Genomic DNA, 20,052 nt, shown 5'->3' with positions numbered 1-20,052 from the left:
GTACCCAGAACAACCATCTCTGGCCGTAATAACGTCCTTGATACGCCTGGGCATTGAGTGGAACAGAGCTTGGATGACGTGTATAGGTACAGCTGCCCATGCAGCTTCAACACGATAATACCACAGTTCATCAAGAGTAGTGACTGGCGTATTGCGACGAGCCAGTTGCTCGGCCACCATTGACCAGACGTTTTCAATCGGTGAGAGATCTCGAGAATGTGCTGGCCAGGGCAGCCGTCGAACATTTTCTGTATCCAGAAAGGCCTGTACAGGACCTGCAACATGCGGTCGTGCATGGTTTCACAGGGATCGAATGAAAGGTAGAGGCACGGATCGTAACACATTTGAAAAGTAACGTCCACTGTTCCAAGTGCCGTCAATGTGAACAAGAGGTGACCGAGACGTATAACCAATGGTACCCCATACCATCGCGCCGGTGATACGCCAGTGTGGCGATGACGAATACACGCTTCCATGTGCGTTCACCGCGATGTCGGCAAACACGGATGCGACCATCAAGATGCTGTAAACAGAACCTCGATTCATCCGAAAAAATGACTTTTTGCCATACGTGCACCCAGGTTCGTCGTTGAGTACACCATTGCAGGCGCTCCTGTCTGTGATGTAGCGTCAAGGGTAGCTGCAGCCATGGTCTCCGAGCTGATAGTCCATGCTGATGCAGACGTCGTCGAACTGTTCGTGCAGATGGTTGTTGTCTTGCAAAAGTCCCCATCTGTTGACTCAGGGATCGAGACGTGGCTGCACGATCCCTTACAGCCATGCGGATAAGACGCCTGTCATCTCGACTGCTAGTGATACGAGGCCGTTGGGATGCAGCACGGCGTTCCGTATTACCCTCCTGAACCCTCCGATTCCATATTCTGCTGACAGTCATTGGATCTCGAACAACGCGAGCAGCAATATCGGGTTATGATAAACCGCAATCGCGATAGGTTACAATCCGACCTTTATCAAAGTCGGAAACGTGATGGTACGCATTTCTCCTCCTTACGCGAGGCATCATAACAACGTTTCACCAGGCAACGCCTGTCAACTGCTGTTTGTGTATGAGAAATCGGTTGGAAACGTTCCTCATGTCAGCACGTTGTAGGTGTCGCCACCGGCGCCAACCTTGTGTGAATGCTCTGAAAAGCTAATCATTTTCATATCACAGCATCTTCTTCCTGTCGGTTAAATCTCGCGTCTGTAGCACGTCATCTTCGAGGTGCAGCAATTTTAATGGCCAGTAGTGTAAATACGGCTATACTCACAGAATATAAAAGCTACTTCCAGCCACATCTATATCCTGCAGTCCACCTTGTGGTGAGTGCTGGGTGTCTACCACTATCCGCATTTGGGAGGACGACGATTCAAATCCGCGTACGGAGATCCAAATTTAGATTTCCCGAGATTTCCTTAAATCATTCCAGGCAAATGCCGGGATGGTTGCTTTGAAAGGGCACGGCCGATTTCCTGTCCCATTTTCGATACAATCCGAACTTCTGACCTCACTGTCGACGGGACATTAAACCCTGATCAGCTTTCCATCTCTACTTTTACTTCTCCACGCTTCAGTTTCCAATGGCGATGCTGTGCCAGAAGGACAGTTGTTGGCAAACCTCCACGAGATCTCAAATCTCTCTAACGTTGCCTTCGTGGTGTTTCCACGAAATAGGTGAAGCAATGTTTTAGATGACCTGGGATTAAATTGGAAAAGTGAATGTCTTGGTGACACGCTTCCTTTTTAAAAACGATGAACAATTTCGGCTCTACAGTTCTCATCCACTATGCCCACTACAGTCAAGTGATATTTAAAGAAGACAAGGATTTCTGGTCAGACGAGTGTAGGATGATATCAACAGCAGCAGATAGTAGTATAAAGGGAGTAGGATTCGTTATGAATAGGAAGGGAGGACATAGTGTGAGTTACTGTAAACAATTCAGTGATAGAGTTGTCCTCATCAGAATCGACAGCAAACCAACGCTGACAACAATAGCTCAGGTATACATACGAGCATATGACGATACTGAATGGGTAATACGTTACGTGAACGGAAATGAAAATATAATACTCAGAGGGGACTGGAATGCGGTTGTAGGGGAAGGAGTACAAGAAAGGTTACGGGAGGATATGAGTTTCATAGTAGAAATGCGAGAGAAAGAAGATTAATTGAGTTATGCAGTAAATTTCAGATGGTAATAGCGAATTTTATGTTCAAGAATCACAAGAGGAAGAGATGCACTTGGAAAAGGCTTACGTAGATTACATCATGGTTAGGCATAGGTTCCGAAATCAAATACTGGATTGTGAGGCGTACCCAGTAGGTGATATAGACGCAGATCACAATTTAGTAGTAATAAAGAGTTGGCTGAAGTTTAAGAGACTAGTTAGGGAGAATCATTGCGCAAAGAAGTGGGATGCGGAAGTACTAAGTAATGTAGAGATACGTTTGAAGTTCCCCAAGGCTATAGACATTGCGATACGGAATAAGTCAGTTGGCAATTCAGTTTAAGAGGAATGGACATCTTTAAGAAGGGCAGTCACATAAGTTTGAAAGAAAAACGTTGATACAAGGAAGGTAACTGCAAAGGAACCAAGGACAAGAGAAGAAATTCTTCACTTCATCGATGAAACAAGGAAGTACAAAAAGGTTCGGGGAAAAACAGGTATACAGAAATTCAAGTCAGTTAGAAACGAAATAAATGGGAAGTTCGGGAACGTAAAGTGCATTGGCTACTTGAAAAATGTCAAGAAATGAAAAAGGAATGATTCTCGGAAGGGCTGACTCAGCTTATTGAAAAGTCAAAACAGCCTTCGGTGAAATGAAAAGCAATGGCGGTAGCATTAAGAGTGCAATAGGAATTCCACTGTTAAATGCAGACGAGAGATTAGATAAGTGGAAACAGTACATCGAAGGCCTCTGCGAGGGGGAGGGGCGGCTTCTCTGATGGCGTGATAGACGAAGAAACGGAGGTCTATAGGAAATAGATAGTGGCTCCAGTATCAGAATTTAGTAGCTTTGGCAGATTTAAAATCAAAGAAGGCAGAAGGAATCGATAACATTCCATCGGAGTTTCTAAAATCATTAGGGGAATCGCAACAAGACGGCTGTTCACATTGGGTTGTAGAAACTATGGGACTGGCAATATACCATCAGAATTTTGGAAAAACATCATACACACAATGCCGAATATAGCAAGAACCGACAGATGCGAGAATTATTGTACAATAAGTTTAACAGGTCATGCATCCAAGTTCGTGTCAAGAATAATATGTATAAGAATGGAAAACAAATCTGAGGATGCGTTAGATTACGATCAGTTTGACTTTAGGTAGGGTAAAGGCACCAGAGAGGCATTTCCGACGCTGCGGTTGATAACGAAAGTAAGACTGAAATAAAATCAAGACACGTTCATAGGATTTTTCGACGAGGAAAAATCGGTAGAAAATGTAAAATGGTACAAGATATTCGAAATTTTGAGAAAAACAGATGTCATTCGAACCGCAACTTGGGCATGTTCATTGAGGTTACCGTAAACATGAACCAGGACGTTTAGTTTCGGTGACGGAATCTTGGCCTATCTGCTACATCGTCAGGACAGGTATGCTGTGAACACTCCCGGCTTTCAAGGCTGCAAGTCTTCACGATTACATTCCACGTTTGACAGTCAAGTACCCTATCGCATATCGACTTGCGTATACATGAACACCGACAGAGGTGCTTCTCACATGCATCACAGGACAACGTTTTTTGTCTGTCATGGCTCACTCAGTGCGCTGCACGCGATCCAACAAAGGTAGTTCATAAACCAATTGATTCAGCTCATCCTTGATTCCCTAAAGCGACTCCAATACTGTTGCAAGCTTGTGGTCTTAGATGGTTGCCAGGATACGGGGAAACGACATAGCTGACAAAGATAGAAAATAGAGAATAACCGTTATAAACACATTGGGTGTAGCAACGATCACAATGAACAGCAACAAAATATTATATACTCGTAGAACAATCTTGATCGGATCACAACACCTATATTCGTAAGTGATGACCGGTTTCTACCCGATGTGCATCGTCTTCGTCCCGTACTCTGCAATTTGGAGTGCAACAGAACAAAACAAAGTATCTAATGTAATAAAAATTAAGTGAAAAATAAAAGATAAGATGTTATACCCAGTGCTATCGTGTGAAGACGATGGCTTGGAGCAGAAACCGTGGATACCACCAACTGATATCGATTGCTGACAAGTTGACGGTCTCATGACCTAGAATACCTGTTACTCTACGTCACCTTTACCTAATAGGACAGGACGTATGCGATACATGTTAGACAGCATGTATATCAATCTTAATAATATGCTGGGTATTTTCGTAAAGTATATGTAAATAACAATGTATATGTTGTGGAGGTAAAATTGTGCGTAATTTAACGTGAAAAAGTACAAATGACCAGGCAGTGGCATCCGTTAATACGTTAGTGAACTGCGGTGTGCGGGACTTTGTGTACACCAAAGATGCGCTATAGGACGCCGCTGGTTACTTAGCGACACGGATGAGTTACCGATAGGGATCAATGGTACTATGTCGTTGACGTACTGCATTCCTGTCGACCTCCTATGGTCTTAATATTTGGTCGTCTGACCATGCTGGTCTTGTTATTGCCATGGAAGGCACTGAATCCAGTTAATTTTGGCCCGCTGCATATGATTTTGTTCATTGCACACGAAAACGGTTGTGGATGGCAAGTTATGCTTGGGGCCTGAAGGTGAAACAATTTGGTGTCGAAAATGGTAAGATGTGTTAAAAAGAATAAACAAAGGTGGATTCAACTACAACCCCTGTTTTTGTCATCATTATTCACGTAATTAGTTGCAAGTCGTTCTTCGGCGGCAAGCGTTAACACTGCATGCTGTGTTATACACTGTAGAGAAGAAATGTAACCATTATCCAGCTTTAAGAGTAATATAGACACCTTCATAGTACGTACAGAATGCAGCGCACTTGCCGTTTGGAATTTGATTAAAAATAGGTATTTGAAAGATTTAAAAAATCCCGAACCGACGTAAATGACGCTGAAAAAAGTAATGTAATATAAGACATATGGGGTGCTGAAGTCGGGCAGTACGCCAAAAGTGGATAACAAATGTTGAACATGTGACGTCACATCCAAAAAACGAAAGGGATTTATGAACGTGAGCATAGGGGGACGATTGAGCAATGCAATAATTGCATTCAAGCAGACGGTACACATTTCGAACACATTTTGTAAATGTGATGTGTTGTGAAAAGTTACAAAATTGTTATCCTTGCTGTAACCATGAAAAGCTGTTCTTTTTTCTAGTTCTTTCTTTTTGTCCGTTCTTTTTTTGTTTACAGATCTTATGTAGTAAAGAGAACATACGTTATTTGCTGGTTAAGATGCAATTCGGAAGCTTGGAGTATCGTTATGCTGTACCTTGCAATAAACCAGCGGAGACCGCGAGACTGGTAAATAAATTAATAAGTGAACACCTTACTGTAAACTCATAATTGTCTCAGTCAATTTGCCAGATGCAAGATTCGAACCCTGAGTCCCACGAGCACATGTAGGCCGGGAGCCACACAGACCTGAATAATTGACTTGGATTGGAATGATCCGGTGCGACAGATCGATAGGTTCAACCGTTGCACACGCGGCCAAGTACGTCATCTATTGATGACAAATGTCTAACAATTGTCATTCACGAAATTATAATTAAATCGATACCCTAGCTGCAAACAGGCGTTGATATACATCATTGGGGACACGTTGAAAATCATTATAAAGAAGCTGCACGGTCATCAACGGTATCTGTTCTTTCGGGAACAGATACTATCTTCATATATAGTTAAAATATGGCTACCCGGCCATTGACCTTCATGTGCGAACGCACACGCTATGCCCCAACTCGTGCGGGACTTGATAGTAATCTGCCACGAGTAATGAGTGTGATGGGCAAACATCTATTAGGCGCACTACGAATGTAGTTGTGTGGACATGTTGGGAATGTGGGTTTCACGGGGAGCGTGCAAGGGATAAGTCCCTGCAGGCGCACTATCCTCTGTGCCCCAGATGGTTACAGGCACGGTAGCTCAGCATGTTTGGTCAGAGCGTTAGCTACATTGCGTAATAAAAATCCGAGTCAACGGCTCAGCACTGAACTTGTACGAGCGTCCTGGGACACCCACACCGAACAAATGCAACGAACAACATAGAGGGGAAAAACATTGGATAGAGCGTCTGCCATGTAAGCAGGAGATCCCGGGTTCGAGTCCCGGTCGGGGCACACAATTTCAACATGTCCCCAATGATGTATATCAATGCCTGTTTGCAGATAGGGGTGTTGATTTAATTATCATTTCATTCTAGAGAAGCTGCACGGTCTTCAGTGGTATCTGTTCTTTCGGGAACAGATACTACCTTCATATTTGTAATTCACTTTTGGGGAATTTTCCGACGTTTGCAGCCCCATGTGTCTTACTTTTCTCAGCGGTTTCTAAACGTTAAAAGAATCACTCTGCATAGGGGACAATTTGGAACACTGGGTGGAACTTAGCGACCAACTGCTAGGAGTATGGAAGTTCTAAGGGATCTGATCATCAATGTCCTTGTATACCAGAAGAAACTTGAGGATATCCTCTGTCCCACAGTTTAGGTCATTTTCAAGGATAGAGGAGGCTTTGCACGGTCTAGGGATGACTAATTTTTGTTGAATTTGTTAATGTAGAACAGTTTCGGCACTCGATGATTCTATAAGAGCCTGAACAACGCAGTCACGAAATTTACGTGGCTCCACACGGCTTATACTGAATGCGTGCTTTGTGTGGTGACAGGGTTTCCGCTGAAAGACGAGAACAACCACGAGCCGACGGTGCAGGCGCGCCAGCACTCGGCGGCGGTGTCCGGTCTGGGCGGCGGGTCCGGCGTGCGCGGCTCACACGTGGGCGGCGGCGGCGTGTCGCACCACCACCTGGGACCCGGCGCCGCCCACGGCCAGCCCGCCGTCAGCCTGACGCCGCTCGAGATCGGCATGTACGTGCTGCTGGCTGCCTTCTGCTTCGCCATCGTCGTCTTCGTGGTCTCCTGCGTGGTGTACGCGTCCAAGTTCAAGCCCCTGACGCCGATGGAGGCGGCCACGTTGGGAGCGCGCGGCCCGGCGCTGGGGGCGGCCGGCGGCAGCTCGGGGGCGTCCAGCTCGGGGGCGGCGTGCCTGGGGGCGGCCGGAGGGGCGGGCGCCGCCGGCGGGGGGCCGCCCAAGGGCCAGGAGCCCACCACCACCAACGCGCACGACTGGGTCTGGCTCGGCCGCGCCACGCTCGAGCGCGCCTCCGGCCACGCCGTCGTCAACAACAACAACAACAACAACTGCAAGGTAAGCTGCCTGCTCTCGGCAGCATCGTGACCTCCAGGAGCGATTGCTGACTCACGTAGCGGGACCTGTTACCCGGTAAAACGGAGAACTGGTTAGACAAGCAGCGCAATGGTGTTTATGTTCGAGGATCAGGAACTGGGATTAGTATAAGCGTATTCTCACAGCAAGAACGCTATCACATGCTACACGTCCATACCACAAGGCTGGCATAGTTCAAAATTAATCGCTCAGCAAGTGATACCTGTGCAATTATGCCTCCGTTTTTTGAATAAACTGTCTTTAACGCCACCCATCACGCTATGTCAGCTTCTGCGTCTCAGAGTTGTGCTTAAATCCGACGTCTTCAATTATTTGTAGGATACATTCGGATCTCTACCTTTCACTACGGTTTGTACTAACTCCCACTAGTAGTGCCATGGAGGTTATTCTTGATTTCTCAAATCAATCTGCATGCCAGTCGCTCTTGTCAATATTCCAAATGTTCCTTTCTTCACCGAGTTTGCAGAGAAAATTCCTTATCAGTCCATCTGATTTTCAACATCAGCCCATAGCACCACATCTTCGACTCTATTTTCCTTTTGCTCACAGTCCACGACTCACCTCGTTAGAAGACCGTACTCCAAACGATCTCACAAAATTCTTCCTCAAATTTAGTCCGATTTTTGAGAGGAACAAATGTCTATTGACCAGTAGTGCCCTCTTTCCCTTTGCTAATCTGCTTTTTATGTCCTCCTTGCTGCGTCTGTCATATGTTATTTGCTTCCAAGACAGCAGACTCTCTTGTTTCGCCAACCTCGTGTTCTCCAATTTTGGTAAGTCTATCTCTAACCTTATTTGTACTTCTCCCCATTACTTTCGTCCTTCTGTTTACTGTCAATCCACAGGCTGATCAGAAACTGCCCGAAGAACTTGTACGTGTTTGCAGGGTACGCTGCTTTACGAAATAAAAAAAAATCGATACATATCGCCGTTTCCGAGTTGAAGTTAGCCAATCAGGCCTTGCGCACGCAAACTCAGGCGGCCGCCCAGACACGGTGCCGACAAACGTGTACTCTGTTTGGTTTCCTAAAGCCGAACGAGAGAGCCATACCAAAAATTGATACGGGACAGTAGTAAGTAGTAAGAATCAAACCAGAGCCAAAGGCTCAGTCTCGTACGCTATCATCTACGTTATGAGAAAAACTGTCACTAATTGTATCTGGCGGTCCCCTTGAATTTGGCGCGCAACGGTCTGATTGTTGCCTTCAATGCTCATTAACGGCACAACGTATCGAAATCTTTTCTTACAATCTACCATGCAACACCCTTACCAGATTTTCAGACTCTTCGTGACCGACCTGCATATAGCGCACCATGTTCATTCCATCCAAAGATCCTGTGATTCCTTCTCACTTGTCACCAAAGAATTTTATATCCTCTCCCCCTGAATTTCAGTCACACTTCAGAACCTTTGCTTTGTTTCCATTATTCGTTTTTCAGCGCACGTATTCAACAGTAGTGGAGACTTCATACTTTGTTTACGCTCTTTCTAATGCGAGCACTATGTTTTTGGTCTTCCATTCTTATTGTTCACTCTTGTGCCTTATACATATTGCACGTTACTGTATTTCCTAAAACTTATATATATTTTTCTAAGAATTTATAACATCGTGCACCATTGTGCACTGTTGACTGTTTTATCTAGTCCGAAAAATCCTATGAAAGTGTCTTGATTCTTCTTAAGTCTTGCTTCCACTATCAGGCGCAACATTAGAACTGCTTCTGTAGTGGTGGTGGTCTACCCTTTGCTATAACCAACGTGATTCTAATAGTTCCTCCATTTCTTTTAGGTTCTTCTACGTATTCTTGAAGATTCATCGCCGCTATTATCTGGAAACATTCCTGGCACACTTTGACATCATTTATTCGCCTGAACAAATCACTGGGCCGTTTCATTTTGCTAGTTAATCATAACATAGACTTCCTTATTGAGACAGAAAATCCATAGAGAGAATATTTTTCTCAGAGTTTCCTTGAAGTCCAGTTATCTGCAGCAAAAGGTCTGAAGTATACCCAAAGTACATAATATCGTGAAAATGGATGCCTAATAAAAAAACGTTTATCCATATCTTCAATTGCCTGTCTCTTACGTGCACTTTGCTTCTGGGTACTTGAATCTCAGCTCGCACAACATTGTTCCCTCCTGCTGTAATTTGCACACCATACACTTACCGAACTTAACAACTTTTCTTGAGCGTTCTGTCACGTTTCCCGTCTGTAGTGCCATTCCATTCTCTTCTTCATCGGCAGCAAGTTAATGGCATTAAGATGGTGGTGGTTGTTGGGATGTTTAAGGGGGGCTAAACAGCGAAGGTCATCAGTCCCCCATTCCAAAATCAGGCAAGCCGAAAAGCAACAGAGCAGGGATAAACCAAAGGGGGAGGAGACGTCCCCCCAGGCGCTAAAAGAACACAAATGCAGCAACAAACACTACAGACAAGAACAGGACAGAGGAACACCAGACAGAAAGAAACAGAAGAAACAGAAGAAAGGAAGATGGCCGGAGACTGGTTGACTGACCACGAGAACAAAAATGGGAAAGAGTCAACCATCGCATGGCACACCAGAACAGCAACAGACACAAGGACAAAAGACACAGAAAGGGAAAGGTGCAGGACCTCCCTAAATCGAACCATAAAACGGACTACCACGGATAAAATTTAAAACGTCATCAGCCATGGAGGCATCATCGGATAAAACCAGAGCCAAAGTGCCCGGGAGATTAAAAGAATGCCGGAGTGTGCGCAGTCGTGGACACTCCAGCAAAATGTGGCCGACCGTCAGCCGGGACCCACACTGACACAGGGGGGGATCCTCCTGACGCAACAGATGGCCGTGCGTCAGGTATGTATGGCCGATGCGCAGCCGACACAGGACCACTGAGTCCCTGCGAGAAGCCCGCAGGGAGGAACGCCACACAGCGGTCGTCTCCTTGACAGCCCGCAGTTTATGCGGGGCTGTCATGCCACGCCACTCAGCTGCCCACATCCCAAGCACCTTACGGCGCAACACCAGCTGCTGGTCGCGAGCCGTAAGGCCGATCTCCAAAGCTGGGGCGTCTATCGCCCCTTTGGCCAGCCTGTCAACACGTTCGTTCCCTGGGATGCCAACGTGACCTGGCGTCCAAACAAAAACCACCAAACGACCAGAGTGGGTAATGGTGGAAACAGACTCCCGAATAGAGGACACCAGAGGAGAAGAGGGATAGCAGCGGTCGATGGCCTGGAGGCTGCTCAGGGAGTCACTGCAGATGACGATGGACGCACCTGAGCAGGAAAGCATATGCTCAAGAGCGCGCAAGATGGCCACCAGCTCTGCAGTAAAAACACTACAGCCAGCTGGCAAGGAGCGCTGTTCAACATGGGCAGCGTGAGCAAAAGCGTAGGCAGTGCGACCATCAACCAGGGAACCATCAGTGTAGACAGGCTCACAGCCCGGAAATGAGGCGAGGAGCGCAAGAAAACGGCGACGGAGGGCCACAGGCGGAACCGAGTCCTTGGGTCCCTGTGCCAAGTCCAGACGGACGGACGGCCGGGACAAACACCAGGGAGGCGTAGGTGCACGGACCCGGAAGGGAGGCGGAAGAGGGAATGAACCCAATTCCGACAGCAGGGACTGAACGCGGACAGCGACGGAAAGCCCAGACCTAGGTCGCCGTTCGGGCAGATGGAGGACCATGGCAGGGAAAAGCAAGCGACGATTGGGATGGCCTGGCGAGCAATGTACGTGGACAGCATAGTCGGCGAGCAGACGATGACGGCGAATCCGCAGCGGTGGAACCCCGGCCTCCACCAGTAGACTATCCACGGGGCTCGTTCGAAAAGCGCCAGTTGCAAGCCGGACCCCACAGTGGTGTATGGGGTCTAACAACTGCAACACTGAGGGTGATGCAGACCCATAAGCCAGGCTCCCATAATCAAGCCGAGACTGCACAAGGGCTCTGTACAATCGCAGCAGCGTGCAGCGATCCGCACCCCAAGACGTGTGGCTAAGGCAGCGGAGGGCGTTGAGGTGCCGCCAGCATTTTTGCTTCAGCCGAGTAACATGAGGAACCCATGTGAGCCGGGCATCAAACACGAGTCCCAAGAAGCGGCAAGTGTCCACCACTTCAAGCAGGTGGCCGTCAAGGTAAAGGTCAGGATGAGGGTGGACCGTCCGACGCCTGCAGAAGTGCATAACCCGAGTCTTGGCAGCAGAGAACTGAAAACCATGAGCCAGAGCCCATGATGCTGCCTTGCGAACGGCGACTTGCAACCTGCGTTCGGCGACTCCCGTAGTCGTGGAGCTAAATGAGATGCAGAAGTCGTCGGCATACAAAGAAGGAGACACCGACGACCCCACTGCTGCAGCCAGACCATTAATGGCCACTAGGAATAAGGACACACTCAACACCGAGCCCTGTGGGACCCCATTTTCCTGTGTATAAGAAGAACTAGAGACGGCACCGACTTGCACCCGGAAAGAGCGGTGCAATAGAAAGGTTTGAATAAAAGCCGGGAGCCGACCACGAAGACCCCACTCATACAACGTGGCGAGGATATGATGCCTCCATGTGGTGTCATACGCCTTCCGCAGATCGAAAAATACAGCAACAAGATGCTGACGTCGGGCAAAAGCCGTACGGACAGCAGATTCCAGCCGCACCAAATTGTCCACTGCAGACCGGCCCCGACGGAAGCCACCCTGGGATGGAGCGAGGAGACCGCGCGACTCAAGGACCCAACACAAACGCCGCCCCACCATACGTTCGAGCAATTTGCACAAAACGTTGGTGAGGGTAATGGGACGATAGCTGTCCACCGCCAGTGGGTCCGCAGCGGGTTTCAAGATGGGGACAATAACGCCCTCCCGCCATTGCGACGGGAACACGCCTTCGCTCCAAATGCGATTAAATATCGCGAGAACGTGTCTCTGGCAGTCCCTGGAGAGATGCTTCAGCATCTGCACGTGGATGCTGTCTGGGCCTGGTGCTGTATCAGGGCAATCGGCGAGGGCGGCGAGGAATTCCCTCTCGCTGAAAGGAGCATTGTATGTTTCAGAACGACGCGTGTGGAATGAGAACGGCGTCCGCTCGGCTCGCTCCTTTAGAGAGCGAAAGGCGGGGGGATAGGATGCAGTCGCAGAGCTCTGAGCAAAGTGCGCGGCTAGCCGTTCAGCAATGGCGGCAGCGTCCGTGCAGACAGCGCCGTCCAAGGAGAGCCCAGGGACACCCATAGGGGTCTGGGAGCCATAAATCCGCCGGATCCGGGACCACACGTGCGAGGACGAGACACGGGAGCCCAGGGAGGAGACGCACCTCTCCCAGCACTCCTGCTTACGCCGTGCAATAAGACGACGGGCGAAGGCACGGAGCCTCTTAAAGGCGAGGAGGGTCTCCAGAGACGGGTGCCGCCTATGACGCTGGAGAGCCCGCCTACGGTCGCGAATAGCCTCAGCAATCTCCGGCGACCACCAGGGGACAGCCTTCCGCCGAGGGAGGCCAGAGGAACGGGGGATGGCAGCCTCGGCCGCCGAAATGATGGACGTGGTGAAAACACGGACCACCTCGTCAATGTCACCCTGTGGGGGAGACGCAATGGTTACAGCGGAAGTAAAAGCTGGCCAGTCAGCCCTGTGGAGAGCCCAGCGGGGCAAGCGCCCAGAAGAATGACACTGTGGCAGTGACAAATAGATGGGAAAATGGTCACTGCCACACAGGTCAGGATGCACCCTCCAGTGGAGTGATGGGACAAGTCCAGGGCTGCAAATAGAGAGATCGATGGCCGAGAACGAGCCATGGGCCACACTGAAATGCGTGGGAGCACCGGTGTTCAAGAGGCTAAGGTCGAGCTGAGCCAACACATGCTCCACGGTCCGACCGCGATCATCGGAGACAGTCCCACCCCATAGAGGATTGTGGGCATTCAAATCGCCCAGAAGCAGCAATGGTGGTGGGAGTTGAGCCAGCAGCGCAGCCAAGACATGGCGGGGGAGCTCCCCATCCGGAGGAATGTAAACAGAGCAAACAGTAATAGCCGGCGAGAGCTCAACCCTGGCAGCAACTGCCTCTAAAGGCGTCTGAAGGGGTACTAGCGAGCTACAGACAGAGTGGTGAACAAAGAGGCAAACCCCACCTGACGCTCGTTGACAGGCAGCACGGTTCTTATAGTATCCCCGATAACCGCGAAGGGCGGGGGTCCGCAGTGCAGGAAACCAAGTTTCCTGCAGAGCAATGCAGAGAACAGGGGAATCACTCAGAAGCATCCGGAGCTCTGGCAGGTGGCGGAAATAACCGCCGCAGTTCCATTGGAGAATGGAAGCAGGAAGGGACTGGGAGGGCGTGAAGGCGACTAAGAAGCAGACAGCGCTTCAGAGCCAACCGCCGCCACTAGGGGAGAGTCAGCCGAGTCCATAGGAGAGGCCCCCAAGGGTTCCGTGAGGGCGAGATCCGCGGCAGAGGCGAGGATCTCCACCTCATCCCCGGAGCCAGGACTATGTACTGCAGGCGGTGCTGAAACCGCCGGAACGTCCTTCTTGGACACATTCCGTTCCTTCTTCTCGCGTCTGCCCTTAGGGTGAGAGGGCTGGGAGAGCTTCTCTGAAGGAGCGTCGGAGGCTGACGACGACGCAGAAGCCCTACGACCAGCAGGTGGCGGAACCTTCAGCCACTGGCTGACATCTGGCTGGGAAGGAGAAGAAACGGAGGAAGGGACAGCCCCGAGGGACCCCTTCCGCGAGAGAGGAACCGGCGGAGGCAACGCCGCCGGAGAAGGAGGGGGAGGAATCGAGCCTCCCGGTTGTGGAGCAGATGTCACTCCCGAAGTAAGCTTGGGGGGAGCGACAGAAGAGGGTTTGCCCCCAACTGCTAAGGGGGCAAGAGAGGAAGGCTTGCCCCCAGGCACGAGGGGGGCAGACAGAGATACATGGCCCCGAGGGCCCACTGAAGGCGGCACAGATGAAGCGACAACCGTCGCTCGTGCGGGCGACGATAACGTGGCTGCAGCATAAGATGTTCGAAGGGAAGCAGGATACAACCTTTCATATTTCTGTTTAGCCTCTCGATAAGTAAGCCGGTCCAGGGTCTTAAATTCCATGATCTTCCGCTCCTTATGAAGAACGGGGCAATCCGGCGAGCATGGAGAGTGGTGCTCCCCACAGTTAACACATACAGGCGGAGGTGCACATGGAGAATCAGGATGAGAGGGGCGTCCGCAATCTCGACATGTAGCGCTGGATGGGCAACGGGAGGACATATGCCCAAACTTCCAGCACTGGAAGCACCGCATCGGGGGAGGCACGTATGGCTTGACGTCGCAACGGTAAACCATCACCTTGACCTTCTCGGGCAAGACATCACCCTCAAAGGCCAAGATAAAGGCACCGGTGGCCACCCTGTTTGTCTTGGGTCCTCGATGGACGCGACGGACAAAATGCACACCACGTCGTTCTAAGTCGGCTCTCAGCTCGTCATCGGATTGCAACAAGAGGTCACGATGGTAAATAATCCCCTGGACCATATTTAAGCTACTGTGGGGAGTGACGGTAACAGGGACGTCACCCAGCTTATCACACAAGAGCAACGCTCGTGACTGGGCTGGGGAGGACGTCTTGAGGAGGATGGACCCATTCCTCATTTTTGACAACCCCGCCACTTCCCCAAACTTATCCTCCAGGTGTTCCACAAAAAACATAGGCTTCGTCGGAAGAAAGGAGTCACCATCAGTCCTGCTGCAGACAAGGTATTGCGGTACGTAAGGCTCTCGCTTGGCACTAGATCGGCGTCCCTCCCATGGCGCAGCCAATGAGGGGAACGTCTGAGGGTCATACTGCGCAGCATCGAAGTCGACTCTACCTCGCTTAGAGACGCTGGTGGCCGTGCGACCACCAGCTTGATGTGATTTATTGCGCTTCATTGCGCCACATCCGCCCAGATGCCACCTACTCCGAACGAGGGCTCTCCCCAAGGGCGCCACCCAGCCAAAGCAACGGGTACCTGGCCGATATCCCATTGCCCGGAGTCCCCGTGCCCCAGACAAGATGGGCACATACTCCTTGGCATGCATGGGGAGGAAACAGCTCAGGCATCTGTAGTGCGATCCCTGCGTGGTCAGGGGGCTACCACCAAGAGGGTACATGACGACCCCACCACAACGGACTGGCTACCGTGCTGGATTTTAGGTGTTTAAAGGGTCCACAGTTGTCGTAGGCGCTAAGAAGAAGAGTGTGCACAAGGCGAGAAGGAGACCACCCAGAAGATGTTGGGTGTAGTCCCCCCCACACGACAATAGGTAACATGCAAGATGGTGGAGCATGATGGACCAATACAAAAACACCACGTAAGGTGTCCTTCCCCAAATGGCACGCACTGACGACGGAAATTTGGAAGAAAAAAGGAGGTCAAACCCAAGAGGGGACCATCACAGAAGGCCGAAACGTTTGAGACTCCTTTTAGTCGCCTCTTACGACAGGCAGGAATACCGCGGGCCTATTCTTACCCCCGAACCCGCAGGGGGAAATGGCATTAAGACCAAGCCGTTGTGGTTGCCCACGAAGGCATCACTTTCCACTCTTAGACTGCCGGCAAGAACGCACGATTCTGTGAACTGAAGCGTGGCTGTATCCTGTCACACAACCAAGTTAGTTGCCACTACGGGAGGGTCCACGGTGCGATCTGTCACATAATACACGCATAACAAATGCTTCATAAACAAATACGCAGAAGCTGATTAGGAACGAACGGTAGGGAATTTGAACACTCATTATGGATACGAGTCCTGTGTTTTTATCTAAACGGCCGCTCATACGATAATTGTTCTTGGAGATCGCTTCTAATACATTTTGACGCTATTAAAATTAATTTATGTTCATAAAAATGGCTTTCGTATTGGTGTAGGTGATACTTGTACAATGGTTTTCTAAGTTTTACTTTGCCATAACAAGGCACACTTTACATAGGATTTAAGGATAAGTATCTTGAAGGATCAGGTGGATATAAAGAAAGAAAAGAAAAAAATACTGTTGTTGTTTTACGCAGCTTGCGGCTATGGTAAAGTAATTTTCAGCAACTTCCATCAATGTGACTCACCTTTCATTGAGACAGCTGCTAAGATGACACCAAAAAGTCACCGGTGTCCACTCTGCCACAGTATAAACACTGGAATATCCTATTAAATTATAGCAAAAAGGAACATAATAGGAGCTACTTGTAACCACAATGGTTAATGTGACTAAATATACTGAATTGGACTTCGGTTGTTATGATGTTTTACTCTTTCCTTCTATGAGGCATTCATTTAAAGACTCGTAGCGACTACCTTAATAGGAAAAAAATGACCATCAGTTAGATACCGCATGAACCACCATGTTAATAAAATATATTCGTAAGAAATCGGGGAATAGACGTTAGCGAAGGCATCGACGATATCTGCATGTGGTCGGTCGTCACATAAATTGCGAGCAGAATACTGGTGACCGTTAATGAAAAATTGTTTATATGAGTTCGGGAACCATGAACGTTCCACATCTGCATATACATCTACGTGATTACTCTGCTATTCATAATAAAGCGCCTGGCAGAAGGTTCAATCAACCGCCTTCAAGCTGTCTCTCAACAGTTCCACTCTCGAATGGCGCGCGGGAAAAACGAGCACTTAAATTTTCCTGTGCGAGCTTTGATTTCTCTTATTTTATCGTGTTGACCATTTCTTCCTATGTAGATGGGTGCCAACAGAATGTTTTCGCAATCGGAGGAGAAAACTGGTGATTGAAATTTCATGAGAACCCGTCGCAACGGAAAACGCTTTTGTTTTAATGATTAGCACTCCAATTCACGTATCATGTCTGTGGCACTATCTCCCCTATTTCGCGATAGTACAAAACGAGCCGCCCGTCTTTGAACTTTTCCGATTCCATTCGTCAGTCCCATCTGATGCGGATCCCACACCGCACAGCAGTACTCCAGGCTAGAGCGGACAAGCGTGGTGTAAGCAGTCTCCTTCGTAGACCTGTTGCACGTTCTAAGCGTCCTGCCAATGAATCGAAGTCTTTGGTTTTCTCTACCCACAACATTGTCTATGTGATCGTACCAATTTTGGTTATTTTAATTGTAATCCCTAACTATTTAGTAGAATTTACGGCCATCAGTTTGTGTGACTTACCGCGTATATGAAATTTAGCGGACTTCTTTTAGTACTCATATTAATAACTTCACACCTTTCTTTATTCAGGGTTAATTGCAACTTTTCGCACCATACAGTTAGCAAAATTTTGCAATTCGTTTTGGTCATCTGATGACTTTACAAGACGGTAAATGACAGCATCGTCTGCAGACAATCTAAGAGGACTACTCAGGTTGTCACCTATGTCGTTAATACAGATCAGGAACAATAGATGGCCTATAACACGTTCTTGGGGAACGCCGGATATTACTTCTGTTTTACACGATGACTTTCCATCTATTACTACGCACTGTGACCTCTCTGACAAGCAATCACGAATCCAGCCACACAACTGAGGCGATATTCCGCAGGCATGCAGTTTGGTTAAAAGACGCTTGTGAGGAAAGGTATCGAAAGCATTCTGGAAATCTAAAAGTATGGAATCAATTTGATATCGTCTGTCGACAGCACTCATTACTTCATGAGTATACCTATGGCTCACGGGTTGGGGACTTTTCTTAGCCTGGGGACTGGGTGCCTATGTTGTCCTCATCGTTTCATCATCCTCCTCATCAATCATAACAGTGGCTACAACGGATTGTGAAAAAAAATTGGACTGTGAAAAAACTGGGACTTTGCACGGGTGCTGATGACCTCGTAGTTGAGCGCCCCACAAACCAAACATCATCATCACTTCATGAGTATAAAGAGCTAGTTGTGATTCACAAGAACTATATTTTAAGAATCCGTGCTATCTAAATCATTTTTCAATTCGTTTTGGTCATCTGATAATTTTACAAGACGGTAAATGAGAGAACCATCTGCAAATAATTCAAGGGGGCTACTCAGATTGTCTTCTATGTCGTTAATATAAATCAGGAACAATAGAGGATTTATAACATTTTCTTAGGGAACGCCGGATATTACTTCTGTTTTATTCGATGACTTTCCATCTAGTACTACGTACTGTGACATTTCTGACAGGAAATCACGAATCCACCGCGTTTCCTGGAGGGGATCTATTATTACTTACATTGAACGTCTGTCGTCTAATGTAACCTATGGATGGAATCAGAGAAAATTTCACATATATGGGCTGATAGCCTACACAATCGTGTCGTGGGTATCAGTGATTAGTGCGGTGTGGTTTCGAAAAGTGTTCCCAAACCTAGGGCGGCGGAGTGAGTTTGCTCCCGTGCTGTTTGGAAAACTTATACAAGGTATCTCCTGTTCGATGAATCGGTTATCGTATAGATGTGCCGTACTATTTTTATTCAAGTTTTCCAAATGTGCGTGCGTGACATGGTGAAACATGAAAACTGTGACACTTATTGGCACATTGAAACTCTGTCGGATCGGGATCTGAACCCCGGGAACCTTTTCTTCACGGGCATTGCAGTTACCAACCGAGCTGTCCAGGGACGTCTCACGATCCGGCCTGACCGCCTTACTCAATATTTCGGTTTCGAATCCCTGCTCGACGCAAAGTTTTAATCTGCCATGGAAGCTTATCGATTCGTTATGACAAATGTGAGTAAAACACTGGATCAGTCTCCTTCGTGATGTCTACATAAATACTCCTCCGTTCATGTTCTGGAGGGATGTAGCGCGCAGCTGCAGTGCTTGTGTCGGGCACAGGTACGGATCACGGCGAACCCGCTGGAGCAGTCGACGGAGATGCAGGCGTCATCGGCATCGGCAGCGGCGGTGCGGCACGTGCCCGCCGTGGACAGCTCGACCTACTGCAAGAAGGAGAGGGACAAGGAGAGGGAGAGGGAGAGGGACAGGGAGAGGCCGCAGCCCGCCACGCCGGTGCGACAGCACTCGAGGGAGCCGGCGCTGCCCACGCCGCCAGAGAGGATGTGGCAGATGTGAGTACCGCCCGGCGCCGCTAGCACTTCTGCGATATCGCAGTACCTGTGTTGTCAGGCAGAACGATGCAGTGTACCTTCTGACATGCGTGCATGTCCGGCACAATATTGCATCATTATTCTTAACAACACAGGCACTGCAATATGTATTTATTCGCCGATACCAGGCAGAGACTTTCGACTACAATGTCCTCCCGTGTACAGGAATTATACACTGAATAGCCAAAGAAACTGGCACACCTGCCTAATATCGTGTAGGGTCCACGCGAGAACGCAAAAGTGTCGCATCATGACGTGCCATGGCCTCGACTAATTTCTCAAGTAGTGCTGGAGGGAAATGATCCCATGAATTTTGCAAAGCTGTCCATAAATCTGTAAGAGTACGATCTCTTCTGAACAGCACGTAACAAGGCATCCCAGATATGCTGAATAATGTCATGTCTGGGGAATTTAGTGGCCAGCGGAAGTGTTTAAACTCAGAAGAGTGTTCCTGAAGGCACTCTGTAGCAATTCTGGACGTCCTACTGGAATTGTCCAAGTCCGTCGGAATTCACAATGAACATGAATGGATGCAGGTGATAAGGCAGATTGCTTACGTACGTGTCACTTGTCAAGAGTC

At 48.7% G+C, this 20,052-nt stretch overlaps 1 protein-coding gene across 1 annotated transcript in view; it reads left to right on the top strand.

The window, feature by feature from the left end:
• LOC124775353 (transmembrane protein 132E) overlaps positions 1-20,052 on the top strand; it is a 267,220-nt gene that overhangs the window by 220,238 nt on the left and 26,930 nt on the right. The window contains exons 13-15 of the mRNA XM_047250188.1: positions 6,849-7,346; positions 12,233-12,246; positions 19,201-19,433. Coding sequence (XP_047106144.1) covers positions 6,849-7,346; positions 12,233-12,246; positions 19,201-19,433 — 745 coding nt within the window. The remainder of the gene's footprint in view (positions 1-6,848; positions 7,347-12,232; positions 12,247-19,200; positions 19,434-20,052) is intronic.

This window comes from Schistocerca piceifrons, chromosome 1 (genome assembly GCF_021461385.2).
Source record: "Schistocerca piceifrons isolate TAMUIC-IGC-003096 chromosome 1, iqSchPice1.1, whole genome shotgun sequence".
Lineage (NCBI taxonomy): Eukaryota > Metazoa > Arthropoda > Insecta > Orthoptera > Acrididae > Schistocerca > Schistocerca piceifrons.
Note: the sequence above shows the minus strand (reverse complement) of the source record. Positions and strands in the feature narration are given on the sequence as shown.